General features: G+C 37.8%; 1 protein-coding gene across 1 annotated transcript; it reads left to right on the plus strand.

Moving 5' to 3' along the window:
• Positions 1 to 6,637: 6,637 nt before the first annotated feature.
• Positions 6,638 to 9,257, plus strand: LOC110449847. The gene is made up of 4 exons (XM_021496973.1): positions 6,638 to 7,136; positions 7,248 to 7,908; positions 8,239 to 8,631; positions 8,968 to 9,257. Exons 1-4 carry the CDS (start codon positions 6,703 to 6,705, stop codon positions 9,211 to 9,213), a joined length of 1,734 nt encoding a protein of 577 aa, XP_021352648.1. The 5' UTR covers positions 6,638 to 6,702; the 3' UTR covers positions 9,214 to 9,257.
• The last annotated feature ends 7,639 nt before the right edge of the window (positions 9,258 to 16,896 follow it).

Here is a 16,896-nt window from a genome sequence, read left to right on the forward strand (position 1 = left end):
GCAGATGTGTACTGTACCCAAACACGACTGACGCTACCAGGATCCTGATACCGTTCGGCGAGGCGAGAAAAGATATAGTGCAATGTGAATTACGTAAACCCCATTTTGTAAATTACAAATAATATTAGGTGATTTAGGTCCAAGCCTACTGAAATACCAATCCCTCGACTTGGCAATCTATTATACAGGAAGACATTAAAAGCTATTACCCCTCGCAAAAGTATCAGAGATTGGTATCCTTATGTAAGCTTATATCAACACAACATCCTGATATGTCGAAAGTCCCCTAAGCATTACTGTGTTTAAATGTCTTCTCTTAATATTTTATTCTTTTTATTACTAATATGGATGGCCACGACAAAAATATATAATAAACACTCCATATGGCAATATTCCATAAAAAGCAAGAATATTAAGATTTATTAAGAAATAATTTTAATCTTACACTTTAAACCTGACACTGGTTGCTTTGACAACAAATTAAATATAATGTCTGTGAATCGTATGATAACATGATAATGATTAATAAGGCAAACCACACTGGACGTTGACGTTACAATACATTCTGATTACACAAAACAGCAGCTATTACTTAAAATGATACGAGGATAGTTTATCATGTATTTTCTAGTTTACCCTAATATCATATTTTATGTCAAGTGTCAGTTTGTATCAAAAATAAATAGCAGTATCGGTTATCAGATTTATTAACACAGTAGATATGCAACCACAGAACGACAAACCAAGAATCGAGTAATAGAGCACTAGCAACGAAATCTGCCTAATGTTGAACGTTGACAATTTTATTTTAACTCATATCTGAATATTTCGTGTACTTGTATGATCTATATTCCACTATTAAAAGACTGCTGTTTGCTGGCAAGGACATGATGTTGGCACTGAACATATCTGCCAACAGAGCGATGGTGACTCTGTTATTAACAGAGAGATATGAAAACAGTCGACTTCCTGTTTAGCAGACATGTCTCTGTGTAGAAATAATCAACTTCCTGTTTAACAGGCATGTCTCTGTGTAGAAATAATTGACTTCCTGTCTAGGCAGGCATGTCTCTGTGTAGAAATGATTGACTTCCTGTTTTACAGGCATGTCTCTGTGTAGAAATTGTCTACTTCCTGTCTTGCGAGGAATGCATCTGTCTAGAAATGATTGACTTCCTGTTAAACAGGCATGTCTCTGTGTAGAAATAATCGACTTCCTGTCTAGGCAGGCATGTCTCTGTGTAGAAATGATTGACTTCCTGTTTAACAGGCATGTCTCTGAGTAGAAATTGTCTACTTCCTGTCTTGCAAGGAATGCCTTTGTCTAGAAATGATTGACTTCCTGTTTAACAGGCATGTCTCTGTGTAGAAATTGTCTATTTCCTGTCTTGCAAGGAATGCCTCTGTCTAGAAATGATTGACTTCCTGTTAAACAGGCATGTCTCTGTGTAGAAATAATCGACTTCCTGTCTAGGCAGGCATGTCTCTGTGTAGAAATGATTGACTTCCTGTTTTACAGGCATGTCTCTGTGTAGAAATTGTCTACTTCCTGTCTTGCAAGGAATGCCTTTGTCTAGAAATGATTGACTTCCTGTTTAAGAGTCCCTTCTCTGTGTAGAAATTGTCTACTTCCTGTCTTGCAAGGAATGCCTCTGTCTAGAAATGATCGACTTCCTGTTTAACAGGCATGTCTCTGTGTAGAAATAATCGACTTCCTGTCTAGGCAGGCATGTCTCTGCGTAGAAATGATTGACTTCCTGTTTAACAGGCATGTCTCTGTGTAGAAATTGTCTACTTACTGTCTTACAAGGAATGCCTCTGTCTAGAAATGATGGACTTCCTGTTTAACAGGCATGTCTCTGTGTAGAAATTGTCTACTTACTGTCTTGCAAGGAATGCCTCTGTCTAGAAATGATCGACTTCTTGTTTAACAGGCATGTCTCTGTGTAGAAATTGTCTACTTCCTGTCTTGCAAGGAATGTCTCTGTCTAGAAATGATGGACTCCCTGTTTAACAGGCATGTCTCTGTGTAGAAATTGTCTACTTCCTGTCTAGCAAGGAATGTCTCTGTGTAGAAATGATTGACTTTCTGTTTAACATGGCATTTCTCAATGTCGAAACTCGATGATGGTTCTTATCCGATGCAATGTCTGTTTTAATTTTATGATCAACGCATGCATCAGAATGCAGTGCCAAACTAGTTCAGATAAGCGAATATATATTCTGATCATGACTTTTTCTTTAAATGATAAGAGACATGTCACATAAAGTACATGAGTTCTGCAATGGCAAGAGACATTCGGCTCCATGTCGTGCACGGATCGTGCATGTTAATGATCTGACTGTGAGCTGGATGTGGAATCGATACATCCTCAAAACAGTAAATCACACTGTGTTGTCGTCTTCATCGCATCATATCAACGTGACAACTGAACGTGTAAAATGTCAATACTAGGCCAATAATAGAACATTCGGATGAATCATTGCATTTTATAAAACTCTTGTGAAAGAAAAATAAATAATAAAACCTAATTTAACATGATAGCAAAAAGCATGCCAATATAGTTCTAAAAGTATATTTGGTATATTTGTAACTGCATTACGCACATGCACACACCATGTCTAAATCTGACAGGAAGATTAAGACGTTGCCAGAAACAGGTCGCCGCTACAATTATTTAATAGAATGCGAAATAATCGCTTGACTGTTCTGACATTTTATTCCATTTGAATTGTTGATCTTTACAAGGCTGTTTTAATTATTTATCTGCTTTTTGTGTCACAACTAGAACGCTTCCTTTCGTTTGAGCGTGTATTCGTCATCCCAGAGACGGTAAACGTAATGCCACGCTACCACAATTGGTACAATTTTAACATTTTAAAATCCTGATCTTTTATCCGAAATGTTTATTGATTCTTGACAAAGACTATCATTGATAGTTCATTTCAGGGAATATTCTGAATGAAGGAAATTTGTTTTTAACAAGAGGCCCAATGGACCTGCATCGCTCAACTGGTATTAATCTTACACTTGTAATCTGAAAACTGGACTAAATAAATCATCTACAGGCAGAATATCAGTGTTTGACTCATAAGAACCTATTAAAACATTTGAACATATGACGCCTGTGACCTTGAATGTACAACAAGAACATTAGGTTGAAAGTGGGTCTAGGTCATTCATTTGAACAAACTTGGTAGTCCTTCATCCCAGCATGCTACAGGCCCAATTTCAGTATCCTGGGCCTTTTGGCTATTGAGAATAGGTCGTTTAAAGATTTTAAGACATTTGACCCCTGTGACCTTGAAAGTTGGTCAATGTCATTCATGTGAACAAACTTGGTAGTCCTTCATCCCAGCATGCTACAGGCCCAATATCAGTACACTGGGCCTTTCGGTTATTTAGAAGTTGTTTGAAGAATTTTAGAAATTTGACCCCTTTGACCTTGAAAGTGGGTCAATGTCATTTATTTGAACAACCTTGGTAGCCCTTCATCCCAGCATGCTACAAGCCCAATATCAGTACCCTGGGCTTTTCGGTTATTGAGAAGAAGTTGTTTGAAGATTTTAAGACATTTGACCCCTTTGACCTTGAAAGTGGGTCAATGTCATTTATTTGAACAAACTTGGTAGCCCTTCATCACAGCATGCTTCAGGCCCAATATCAGTACCCTCGGCCTTTTGGTTATTGATAAGAAGTTGTTTAAAGTAAAATATTGACGCCGGACGCCGGACGGACGGACGGACGGACGCCGCACCATGACATAAGCTCACTTGGCCCATCTGGCCAGGTGAGCTAAAAATAGTACACTATATCACAGGCCATGAAACTTGTAGTTATCTCTACTAGATGATGTGCCAATTGCAACATAATATATATCTTTTATAAATACTGAACTACAATTATATATATACTTATCTATTATCACGTTATAAGGAACAGAAATCAACATTTGAATGTGTCTATAATTTACCCCTTCAAAATCGTCTAAAATTTCGTTGACGTACGTCGTTTCTGCACTTCTTCTGATATGTTTAATTTGAAGTCATCGTGTTTTCTTAAAACGGTGTTTAAAACAAAACTATTTGGTGGAAAGGCTAATGAATATACCACCAGTGGTAGCGTAAATCCACTTTGTAAGCTAAACAAGAGACCAAAGAGGGATTTTGGCGATCATCAACATCATCATCATCATCATCATCATCATCATCCCTTTCAAGTTTTATGTAAGTTTGATATTTTCTTTTCTATTCTCTAAGGTTTCGGTTTAAATGGCAAAACATCGGTAACAAAGTTTAACTGACAAACTCTGTGAAGGTGGATTAAGATAAGGTTTTGCATCACCGTCTTGGAAGCACATATACGACGACAACGGCTATTAAAGAAAAATGATAAGATACTCAGCTGGCCCCTCAATTTCTTACTCAGATATGATTCGTCCAGGAATAATATGAATGTTTCGAACTTACTTCTCATTTTACTCCAGACATTGAATACACTATTACTCCTCTAATTTGATGTCATATCTAAGCATTTACCATCAAAATAACAATACTGGTATCATTACCACCGATATATATTAAAGTGAACACATCAAGCAAGGACTCCTCAATCCTGAAAACATTCTCTTGAATGGGAATTGACCATGATAGCTCTATGAGTATGAGAGGCTCGTAGGTTACAACAGAGGAAAGAAAGAAATAAGCGTTTAAGATTATTTTCAGACTATTTACGCGCGTTGCATTACATAACTTTACAAAGATCAAAGACTGCTTAGAAAACTTCAAAGGTCAGGCCTTCCAATGTTTATCATTTAGGTCAGCTTTTTAAAAAGCTTTTTTTCCGTTGCGATAGAGTTGTATTTGATAATTTGATCGAACCCCACTCTAGATTCTTTGAAGCTACGTATAAGAAAGAGGGAATACCTTTTTTTTTAAACATTTTTTCAAAAGCTTAGTAGCAGGTGCCAGCATATCGCAGAATGATAAATGATGTGAGAGGATGTTGGTTTTAATGAAGTAATTACAATATGTCTTTTTCTGAAATCAGATCTGTGATAAAGTATGTTTTTGAATTAGAGTCCTAATTAGAACGAGCTGCACTCTTTGAAGATTAACGATATGAAAATACTAATTAATAGATAGAGTGAGGTACCGCTTTTGAATTCTATATTTCATCCGGCTTTCAGTGAAATCGAATTTCAATTTCTAAGTATGTGTTTTCTTATACATAGTAAGGTATTTGGAAAAGCGATTTTTTTAAATAAGGAAAAGATACTCGTACAACAGTCAATCCTATTCGAGAGACCGACTCGTGTGGGAACCACGTGTTTTTAAAATGCACTTTTTACTGAAAAAATCTTCGTTCATGTCATTTTACCTAAACCTGTATTATGAGATCACTTACAGTGAGACACTTTATAGACTTCTCGTAAGTGGTGTCTGAATACAGGTAGTGACTACTAACGGTATCAGTTTACAAGATATACGAAGTATGAAAGCGTCTATGAAAATATATTTGTCCAAACAAATTAAACATTTTACTGCACCACGCAAAGTAAATATTTTACTGCACCACACAAGGTAAACGTTTTACTGCATCACACAAATTAAACATTTTACTGCACCACACAAAGTAAACATTTTACTGCACCACACAAAGTAAATATTTTACTGCACCACACAAAGTAAATATTTTACTGCACCACACAAAGTAAATATTTTACTGCACCACACAAAGTAAATATTTTACTGCACCACACAAAGTAAACATTTTACTGCACCACACAAAGTAAATATTTTACTGCACCACACAAAGTAAATATTTAAATGTACCACACAAAGTAAATATTTTACTGCACCACACAAAATAAACATTTTACTGCACCACACAAAGTAAATATTTTACTGTACCACACAAAGTAAATATTTTACTGCACCACACAAAGTAAATATTTTACGGCACCACACAAAGTAAACGTTTTATTGCATCACATGAAGTAAACATTTTACTGCACTACACAAAGTAAATATTTAAAAGTACCACACAAAGTAAATATTTTACGGCACCACACAAAGTAAACGTTTTATTGCATCACACAAATTAAACATTTTACTGCACCACACAAAGTAAATATTTTACTGCACCACACAAAGTAAACGTTTTATTGCATCACATGAAGTAAACATTTTACTGCATCACACAAAGTTAACGTTTTACTGCACCACACAAAGTAAATATTTTACTGCACCACACAAAGTAAATATTTTACTGCATCACACAACGTTAACGTTTTACTGCACCACACAAAGTAAACGTTTTACTGCATCACACAAAGTAAACATTTTACTGCACCACACAAAGTAAACACTTTACTGCACCACACAAAGTAAACGTTTTACAACACCACACAAAGTAACGTTTTTCTGCACCACACCAAGTTACATTTTACTGCACCACATGGTCCGTTCGACCATTTAGGAATCACCAGTGGTACTAGGGGTCAAATCAATGAAACTTAACGTTTCTGAGTATCTTAAAATGCACAAACATATTGTCTATATACAAGCTTTATCGAAATCGAAACTGTATTGTTCTTATCTTATAGATATGCAACAACCTTGACCCTTATGAAAATTCACAATCGGACTAGTTCATTGTTAGTCTAGTTGAACGCCTCGTTGAAACCTGGCTCTAAAACAATGTTGTCTTGGGGGACCCTGTTGTATGTTTTATCAGTTTGTGCTGCTCAGAGATATCCCATCACAGCGGCATGGTTCAGTGACCATCTCTCTCGTGATAACTGGAATGAAACTCTAGCTAACTTCACCAAAAATGGTGGCGATACAGTCCTCGTGAAAGCCCCGCAATTCCAGTTCCGGTCGCAACACGAAATGGAGGCAGATCCGGATTTTGCGTGGTGTGGCACAACGGCAACCAACACGGGACCAACGTGTTTTGCAGACGCAAAGAAGGAAATGAACCAACTTGGATTTAAGATAGCATCTTTCGCGTCTTACAAAAGTGGAGAAAATTTCAGCGACGTCATTGTTGCGTGTCCAGCATTCGAAAAGAAATTTGACCGTGCAAGGACATATTTTCGTCTTGTTCTTCCGACAACAGTTAGACCACAAAGGTACATATTCCATTATAATTTGGTGTAAGACGTCTATGTTCATAAAAAAATAATTTATTATGATAATATAGGGTCCATGGTTATAATTGATTACTCTTTTTTTATGTTCAGCCAACCGTGTGACCTTCCAACGGGATCCAGTGTCGTTGTTCTTTTCACGTCCTTTGCTGGCGTAGACTCCAACGAACTGCTGGTACGTACTGCAGCAGAGAGGAACATGTCGGTGTATTTGGGAATCCCCGAGGCACCTGATACATTACCAAACCACCAGTACATGGGGGCCTACTACGAGTGGTTTAGCAGGCTTTTGGTGGACCACCAACAAAGATACTCTGGTATAGTTCTCAGAAAGTCTAAATATAAGACAGCGTATGATGCCGTTACCGGGTACAATTCAGGCGACGCGCTTCCTCTGGGCGACTGCAGTACTGTCAAAGACGCTCTCATCCTATACTCTACACAAGGAAACACGGTACATCACCACGGCAAAAAGTTCTTAGTTTCTGCCTCTGTTGATTTGAGGAAAACGGGAGGATACAGCATAGACGATCATGTCCACGGACTCAATGCGCTCGTGAGCACTTCCGTAGCTGACGTCATGAACATCCATGAAGGGAGGGGCTTTGGAAAATCCTGTTACTATTGGCCTACACAGAACGCTTTGCCGATATCACAGGTCGACAAGACACTTGATGAAGTGCTGCATTACCAGAATCCCCAACTGAAACCTAATGTCACTTTTGATGATTTCTTCTTCGGTAGTATACAACAGGTAGTACTGCTTATATTGCTTAAACCAAGAGCTTGAAGTATTTAAAGACATGTTCGTGTTCTTATATATTGACTTTCGTTATTTTCCTGGAATTGATTAGAACAATGTATCCTATCTGTGGTGCGGGTCTTTACCAGTTGTTGGGATATCAATTTGTATGTTCGTCTTTTTTATGGTTTCTATGTTTACACCAAACAAAACTATACGATGGTGTGGTGTTTTTTTTACTTAAAGCGAGTGGTAAAATAAATCTTGATGTGAAAAATAATAGGCATGGATGTCTATAATATTTCGATATTTGGTAATGTGAACATCCTTTTCCGTTTTCAGCTAATGGAATCTTTGTTTATTGCAAGAGAAGGCCTCCAGAAGAACGGCAGTTCTTTTGATATGTGGTTGAACATTGAAGCCTTCGAGTTCCTCCAAGATAACCCTTGCCTACCAACATCCGGTACTGGAATTTCGATCACAATGGACAGGGTCACAAAGGGTAGACTGGACATGGCTTTGTCCGCAGGAGCTGTGTTTGTCCAGAAGGTGTCGGTGTCTGCTTGGAATCCTGACTTCACTTGTATACCGAAGAACTCAAGCTCAACACTGGCACAACAGGTGTACAATGATGCTGGTCGGCCCATCATCGCCAACTGTTCCTTCCACAGCCAGTACAATCGTTCCGTGGTGGTCATAGGCTTCAACTTACTGGGAGAAACACAAGGATTCACGGTATGTATATAACTTTATCATTTGTACCAGTCAATCATTCAATACATGCAAACATTATGTGCTGCACTTATGGTAATTGTTTCGTTTTTGTTAGTATAATCTTCTACAATTTGGTAACATAAATAAAGTTCAGAAATAGTATTAAGTATCTCCTTTTTGCTTTTTTGAATAATTTCTTTTACATACATTCCTGGGATTTTTAAATGCTGTCAATAAGAATAAAAAATAATAAAACGAAAAGATTGGTGTGTTCTGTGTATTTTATTTCACTTTGTCATCTTTTTAAACAGATTCAACTTTTTCAATTCTCTTTTACCCTAAAATACGTCATTGTAGGTGACTTGGTCTGACATTGGGCATACGCGTCATAATAGTGACGTCAACGGTTACTATTTTGAGGCTGACTTTGGCAGTGAGCACCACCTGGTGCCCTCTCTAATCTACACACAGCTGTACGACCCTTACAACAGCATGCAGCTCAACCCAAAAGGCACCGTAAGAGTCAAGGCCAGAGGGGCTAACCGAGCATGCGTATTCACGTATGACTATACCAAAGTCGATAACGAAACAGGGGACAAATAAATATGTTGAAAGTTGCAACTAGAATTTTGTTTCTGTGAACAAAAATATATGTCTCCCCTTATTAGCCAATAGAAAAACTCCGGTATAAAAAATTAACAAAGGGCCATATCGCTTTGTATAGTGGGGCACGAGACCCGAATTTAGAATTTGATACTCCTACTTACCAAGATACATTAAAACTTTAGCAAGTTTGGTCAACGTAGGTGAAACTAGAACACTTACAGGTCAGTAAGGACCCCGTCTTGTGGCAATATATCCCCCATAATCATCAAGAAGCAATCTCCCATATAGCTGAGCTTGACGTTTGACATTTGGACTTCAAAAAAAAATAGCAAGGAAGCAAAATAAACATTTTACATGTAATATGATGTGAGTTTTGTTTCCTTCCACCTCCATATTTGCTGGGCTAACAGAATGTAAATACCGGTGCAATACTCATGTGTTAGCTTTGATTTTGAACTTGACCTTTGACCAAATGACCCTGACCTTTGGTCAAGTGACTCCTTGTTTAATTCTGACAAACATTGCTTCAAAGTGTCATAACAAAATGTTCATCATGGTAAAGATACAAAATTTGACCTTAACCTTTGACCCAGTGACCTTGACCTTTGGTCAAATGACTCCTTGTTTAATTCTGACTAACATTGCTTCAAAGTGTCATAACAAAATGTTCATCATGGAAAAGATACAAAATTTGACCTTGACATTTTACCCAGTGACCTTGACCTTTGGTAAATTGACTCCTTGTTTAATTCTGACCAACATTGCTTCAAAGTGTCAAAACGAAATGTTTACTAGTGAAAAGATACAAAATGTAACCTTCACCTTTGACCGAGTGACCTTGACTTTTGGTCAACTGACTCTTTGTTTAATTCCCCCTAATTTTGCTTTTCAAAGTGTTATAACAAAATGTTCTCCAGTAAAAAAGATACTGAATTTGACCTTAACCTTTGGCCCAATGACCTTGAACTTAAGTCAGTTGACTCCTTGTTAAATTCCAACCAACCTTGGACTTTGACCTTTGGTCAGTTGATACCTTGTTTGTATGTGACGGACAGACGGACGGATGAATTAGTATAGGGCACGGCATGGAACATGAAAGTTATGCCGTGGACAAACTTCGGTATCAAAATTAATCCAAGGGACATAACTCTGTATATAGTGACGCACGAGACCTAATTCCAGTGCACTGCACACCTTCTGTGGGTGATGCAGGTATTCTTCAAGTTTGATTAAGATATCTTCAATGGTTTAGAAGTTATGACGTGGACAAACTTCGGTATTAGAAATAAACAAAGGGACATAACTCTGCATATAGTGGGGCATAAAATCTGATTTTAGTGTGAGAATTTCCGCCTTTCCAAGATACATCAATATGGTAAGTATGGTCAACGTAGGTGAAATAACATAGAACTTAAGCTCTGGACAAACTTCGGTATTAAAATTAAACAAAGGGCCATAACTCTGTATATAGTGGGGCTATTCCAGTTCACTGCACACCTTCTGTGGGTGATGCAGGTAAACTTTAAGTTTGATTAAGATATCTTTAACGGTTTGAAATTTACGGGCCGGAAAAGAGTTTACTGAAAATGTGCACTTATTTGACCTTTGACCTTGATGTGACCTCCTGTGTGTGATGCATGCATACCTTAAGTTTCATCAAGATATCTTTAACGGTTTAAAAGTTAACGGTTTAAAAGTTATGCCAAAACAAGTCAGATCAGAAGAACCAGAAGAAGAAGAAGAAGAACCAGTACTAATACAATGTCTCCCTTCATTCGAAGGGGAGACATAATAATATACCACGTTCGCATCAAATTATGATGTTTTGACAGGTTCAAGGCAAGAATACTATTATTGCTAAATCTTTTAGGTTGGCTTTAAAGGTCCATATAGCACAACCAATGAAGTGCGTATGTGTGACGTTTCGATGACTAGTGCGATATGTACCCCGTAACCTTTATCCGACGTTTGCCTGATGACAGATGAAGAGGGCAGTGTAAATATCGCATTAGACTGTTTTCATGGAGATGTCACTCATAAACCATTCACTGTTTGTGGTATATGGACTTTTCTACACTGAATACGCTTGCTGTATCCTATAGCATTATCTTTAACGACTTTCACTATTTCAGTGAAGTGTAGAGCACCTGCACAATCCGATGCTTTCCTTTGTCCTGAGCTGGGGACACATTGGAGAGGCTATTAAAAAATCACTTATGATGCGGCTTTCCTAGCATCCTATTCTATTTAGGTACACCGACCAATAGGATGCGTATTCATGTTGTCTTTGACCACTTGTTCAAGTGTAGAAATTTTATACATATTTATTACATTTTTGCCAGTGAAATATCGGATTCTATCAACTTGATAAAACTGATATCTTTCACCAAAAGTGATATTTTCACAATATGTGAAAATATCACTTTTTGGTATTGACCAATCATAACGGTATCTTCTATTCGCTGCATTCAAAGACAACGATTTTTTGTTCAGATTCCGATTCTGATTCCCGCCCTCTTTTTTATGCATTACATTTTTCATGTTTTATGCTTTAAAAATGTAATAAATAGAAAATTTAATGGTATCTTCAGTAATAACAAATATATTTCACGAGTGTGGCTAATATTTTGATATTTTTCAAACGTGCTGCGCAAAATATGAAAATAAAGGTAAAATACAGTAAAAATTTCACTCATGAACTATGTTTGTTATTACTGAAGACACCATTAAATATCCTCTCTCTATATTTATATCGGTTTTACTGAAAGGATGGACTGCCATGAAAACGATTCAAAACTCGGGGCCTTATTTAGTATACCAGCTGGGTCAAATTTTTAAAATGTTCCGGGTTTTTTTGTTTTGTTTGTGTATTAATATATTATTTGATATTTTGTTCGATTTTGACATCGGACACAGTTTCAAAGTTATGCGGACTTGATGTAATACGATGACATTTGAAACAAAAGAAAAAGGATGAAAAGGAAAAAAAGATTGCATGTGCCAACCTATCGAAAGAATGATGAAGTGTGTGAACAGACTTTATTGGAAGATGAAATGTTACACAAGGCAGGGATACTCGTATAACAGTTAAACCTGTTCTAGAGACCATGCACTTCTATTTAAAAACCACATGAGTTGAAAACAAGCTCTCGAAACTCTTAATCTCAGCTAAATAATATAAGATAACTTGAAATAAGAGAAGGCCTTATGGATTAACCAATGTACGATTTCGTTTCACAGTAGTAAAAACGCATATCAATAGTGCTGCATGTACGCAACACCTTATCAAGTTCAACTTCATCTGACAAAATCAAAACTGTATCGTCCTTATCCAATAGATATGCAACAACCTTGACCTTTATGAAAATTTACTGTCAGTATAGATCAGTATTAGTCTAGTTGAACGCCTCGTTGAAATCTGGCTCTAAAACAATGTTGTTTTGGGGAACCCTGTTGTCTGTATTATACGTTTGTGCTGCTCAGAGATATCCCATCACAGCGGCATGGTTCAGTGACCATCTCTCTCGTGATAACTGGAATGAAACTCTGACTAACTTCACCAAAAGTGGCGGCGATACAGTCCTCGTGAAAGCCCCGCAATTCCAGTTCCGGTCGCAACAAGAAATGGAGGCGGATCCGGATTTCGCGTGGTGTGGCACCACGGCAACCAACACAGGACCAACGTGTTTTGCAGACGCAAAGAAGGAAATGAACCAACTTGGATTAAACATAGCATCATTTGCATTTTATAAAAGCGGGGAAAATTTTAGTGACGCCATTGTTGCGTGTCCAGCATTCGAGAAGAAATTGGTCCAGGCAAAAACATATTTCCGACTTGTTCTTCCGATAACTGTTAGACCACAAAGGTACATATTTCATCATTATTCGGTACATTCTGATCTTTTTCTTGCTAATGGTAGACGTCATTATTCATGAAACATATTTTGTAATACATATATAGGAATCATGGTTATAATTGATGATTCTTTTTTATGTTCAGCAAACCGCGAGACCAGTGTCTTTTTACATCCTTTGCTGGCGTAGACTCCAACAAACTGTCGGTGTATTTGGGAATCCCCGAGGCACCTGATACATTACCAAACCACCAGTACATGGGGGCCTACTACGAGTGGTTTAGCAGGCTTTTGGTGGACCACCAACAAAGATACTCTGGTATAGTTCTCAGAAAGTCTAAATATAAGACAGCTTATGATGCCGTTACCGGGTACAATTCAGGCGACGCGCTTCCTCTGGGCGAGTGCAGTACTGCCAAAGACGCTCTCATCCTATCCTCTACACAAGGAAACACGGTACATCACCACGGCAAAAAGTTCTTAAGATTCTGCCTCTGTTGACTTGAGAAAAACGGGAGGATACAGCATAGACGATCATGTCCACGGACTCAATGCGCTCGTGAGCGCTTCCGTAGCTGACGTCATGAACATCCATGAAGGGAGGGGCTTTGGAAAATCCTGTTACTATTGTCCTACATAGAACGCTTTACCGATATCACAGGTCGACAAGACACTTGATGAAGTGCTGCATTACCAGAATCCACAACCGAAACCTTTTTTATTTGAAGCGAGTGGTAAAATAAATCTTGATGTGAAAATATAATTGGCATGGATGTCTTTACTTTTTCGATGTTTTTTTGATAGGAATGATAATGTAACCATCCTTCTCTGTTTTCAGCTAACGGGATCTTTGTTTATTGCGAGAGAACAATAGTTCTTTTGATATGTGGTTGAACATTGAAGCCTTCGAGTTCCTCCAAGATAACCCTTTCCTTCCAACATCAGGTTTTGGGATTTTGATCACAATGGACAGGGTCACAAAGGGTAGACTGGACATGGCTTTGTCCGCAGGGGCTTTGTTTGTCCAGAAGGTGTCGGTGTCTGCTTGGGATCCTGACTTCACGTGTATACCGAAGAACTCTGGTTCAACACTGGCACAAAAGGTGTACAATGATGCTGGTTGGCCCATCATCGCCCACCGTTCCTTCCACAACCCGAACAATCGTTCCGTGGTAATCATAGGCTTCAACTTACTAAGCTTGACCCAGAATTCACGGTATGTCTATAACTTGCTCATTGTTCAATTTCGATTAGTATCATTTGTACTTTGTCGACTAACGAGATGTTCTCATGTTTCCAACAGTCAATATTATAATATTTTCCCAAAATGCATCATTGCAGGTGACTTGGTCAGACATTCGACACACGTGGCATGATAGTGACGTCAGCGGATACTACTTCGAGACTGACTTCGGCACCTTGTGCCTTCTCTCATCTACACACAGCTGTTCGACCCCTACGACATCATGCAACTCAACCCAAAGGGCACCGTCAGGGTCAAGGCCAGAGGGGCAAACCGAGCATGCGTATTCACGTATGACCATACCAATGTCGGGAACGAAACAGAGGACAATTAAATATGCTTAAAGTTTAATTCAATGGCAACATATTTATTTTTATTTAAACAGGTTCCAATACATAATACGCCTGCTTTAGTTTAAAGCATCATCTTACAAGGCAACTATTCTTATTCAAAGCACCTGCAGAATGCAGTGTTTTCTTTTGTCCTTTAGCTGCTAATGTGTTGTAACAATTAAATAATGTTTTTATCCGAAATATCTGCCCTTTTCGTTTTGGTACGCCATACAATTAACTCATTTGTTATTGTCGATCTGTATTTGTTTCGATTTCCGTTTAGACTACATCATACCAAATCATAAAGTTCTTCCAATTAAAAGGTTTTTTTCTCACTCCTTGAACGTCCTATGCTTATTCGAGATATTCAACCAAATACCTTCAGCCACAAAGTTTCATGGTTAAATAAATTACATAAACGTTAAATTTGTTTAATCCCTTTAAAGTCTGTGATGTAAATGTACTAAAAAGCAATTAAGCCTGTGATGTAAATGTACTAAAAAGCAATTAAGTCTGTGATGTAAATGTACTAAAAAGCAATTAAAAAATACAATGCATATCGATTTAACTATTATTTTTATTGTCATTTTTTACTTAATTTGTGAAAAATTCACTCCTTCTCAAAATTTAGAACAAGAGGCCCAAGGGCCTTAGCGGTCACCTGAGTTATATCATAGGTACTGGTAGCTTTATTTTATTGTTTAGATGTGATGTGGAAATCAGCATGTAAACTAAGTGAAATACAATACTTGTCATGTCATCAAAGGATAAGAATTTTAAAATATTTGTAAATGTTCCCTTTGGGGCCCCGCTCTAACCCCTGGGGATGGGGAAGGAATTCCAAGTTTACAATTTGATACCGTCATCCACCAAAGATGATTCTGACCAAGTAAAAATAATTTCCAACAGAAAATTGTCAAAATATACCCAAAAGTGTTGTTTCCCTATATAAACTATAGTAAACTTTACCCCCTCCCCAAGGGAGAACGGATAGCTCGGGGGTCCTGAAATTTACAATTTAAATAAAGCCCCTGATGATCTTTCCATCCATGCAGAGAAAATGACTGTAATACCTCTGAGTCTGGAGAAGAAGATTTTTGAAATATTGGTTAATTTTCCCTTTTGGGCCCCGCCCTGGCCCCTAGGGTTGGGGTAGGAATCCCAATTTTACAATTTAAAACCATCTTCCTCCTCCAAGGATGATTCTGACCAAGTAAAAATAATTTCCAACAGAAAATTGTCAAAATATACCCAAAAGTGTTGTTTCCCTATATAAACTATAGTAAACTTTACCCCCTCCCCAAGGGAGAACGGATAGCTCGGGGGTCCTGAAATTTACAATTTAAATAAAGCCCCTGATGATCTTTCCATCCATGCAGAGAAAATGACTGTAATACCTCTGAGTCTGGAGAAGAAGATTTTTGAAATATTGGTTAATTTTCCCTTTTGGGCCCCGCCCTGGCCCCTAGGGTTGGGGTAGGAATCCCAATTTTACAATTTAAAACCATCTTCCTCCTCCAAGGATGATTCTGACCAAGTAAAAATAATTTCCAACAGAAAATTGTCAAAATATACCCAAAAGTGTTGTTTCCCTATATAAACTATAGTAAACTTTACCCCCTCCCCAAGGGAGAACGGATAGCTCGGGGGTCCTGAAATTTACAATTTAAATAAAGCCCCTGATGATCTTTCCATCCATGCAGAGAAAATGACTGTAATACCTCTGAGTCTGGAGAAGAAGATTTTTGAAATATTGGTTAATTTTCCCTTTTGGGCCCCGCCCTGGCCCCTAGGGTTGGGATAGGAATCCCAATTTTACAATTTGGTAGCCTCATCTACCAAGGATGATTCTGACCAAGTTTGAAAAAATTCCATCCACTGGTTCTTGAGAAGAAGTTGATAATGTAAAAGTTTACGCACGACGCACAACGAACGACGGACGACGGACGACGACGGACGGAAAGCGATTGGAATAGGTCACTTGAGCAAAGCTCAGGTGACCTAAAAAACAACAACATGTAAACGTCTTTAAAATTACATCATAAACCCAGCTTTTCAGTTATACTTTTTTAATCAAGACTACATTTCATTTTCGCCTTTCAGTTTAGGACCTAAACCTCTAATTGAGTTCAAACAACATTTTATCTCAATCTTTTCTATTTTTTTGTTCCTATACATTTACAGCAAATAACAAGGTTGTGCGTGTATTAAAAGCATGGATGAACATGAATAGAATTTCAACAACACGGAA

Source organism: Mizuhopecten yessoensis, unplaced genomic scaffold (assembly GCF_002113885.1).
Source record: "Mizuhopecten yessoensis strain PY_sf001 unplaced genomic scaffold, ASM211388v2 scaffold4823, whole genome shotgun sequence".
In the NCBI taxonomy this organism is placed as follows: domain Eukaryota; kingdom Metazoa; phylum Mollusca; class Bivalvia; order Pectinida; family Pectinidae; genus Mizuhopecten; species Mizuhopecten yessoensis.

Excerpts from the sequence above, each read along its gene's own strand:
- LOC110449847 (XM_021496973.1), top strand. The coding sequence starts at position 6,703 with ATGTTGTCTTGGGGGACCCTGTTGTATGTTTTATCAGTTTGTGCTGCT. Across the intron at positions 7,137-7,247 it reads ACAACAGTTAGACCACAAAG|CCAACCGTGTGACCTTCCAA; the intron begins GTACATATTCCA and ends TTTTATGTTCAG. Across the intron at positions 7,909-8,238 it reads TCTTCGGTAGTATACAACAG|CTAATGGAATCTTTGTTTAT; the intron begins GTAGTACTGCTT and ends TTCCGTTTTCAG.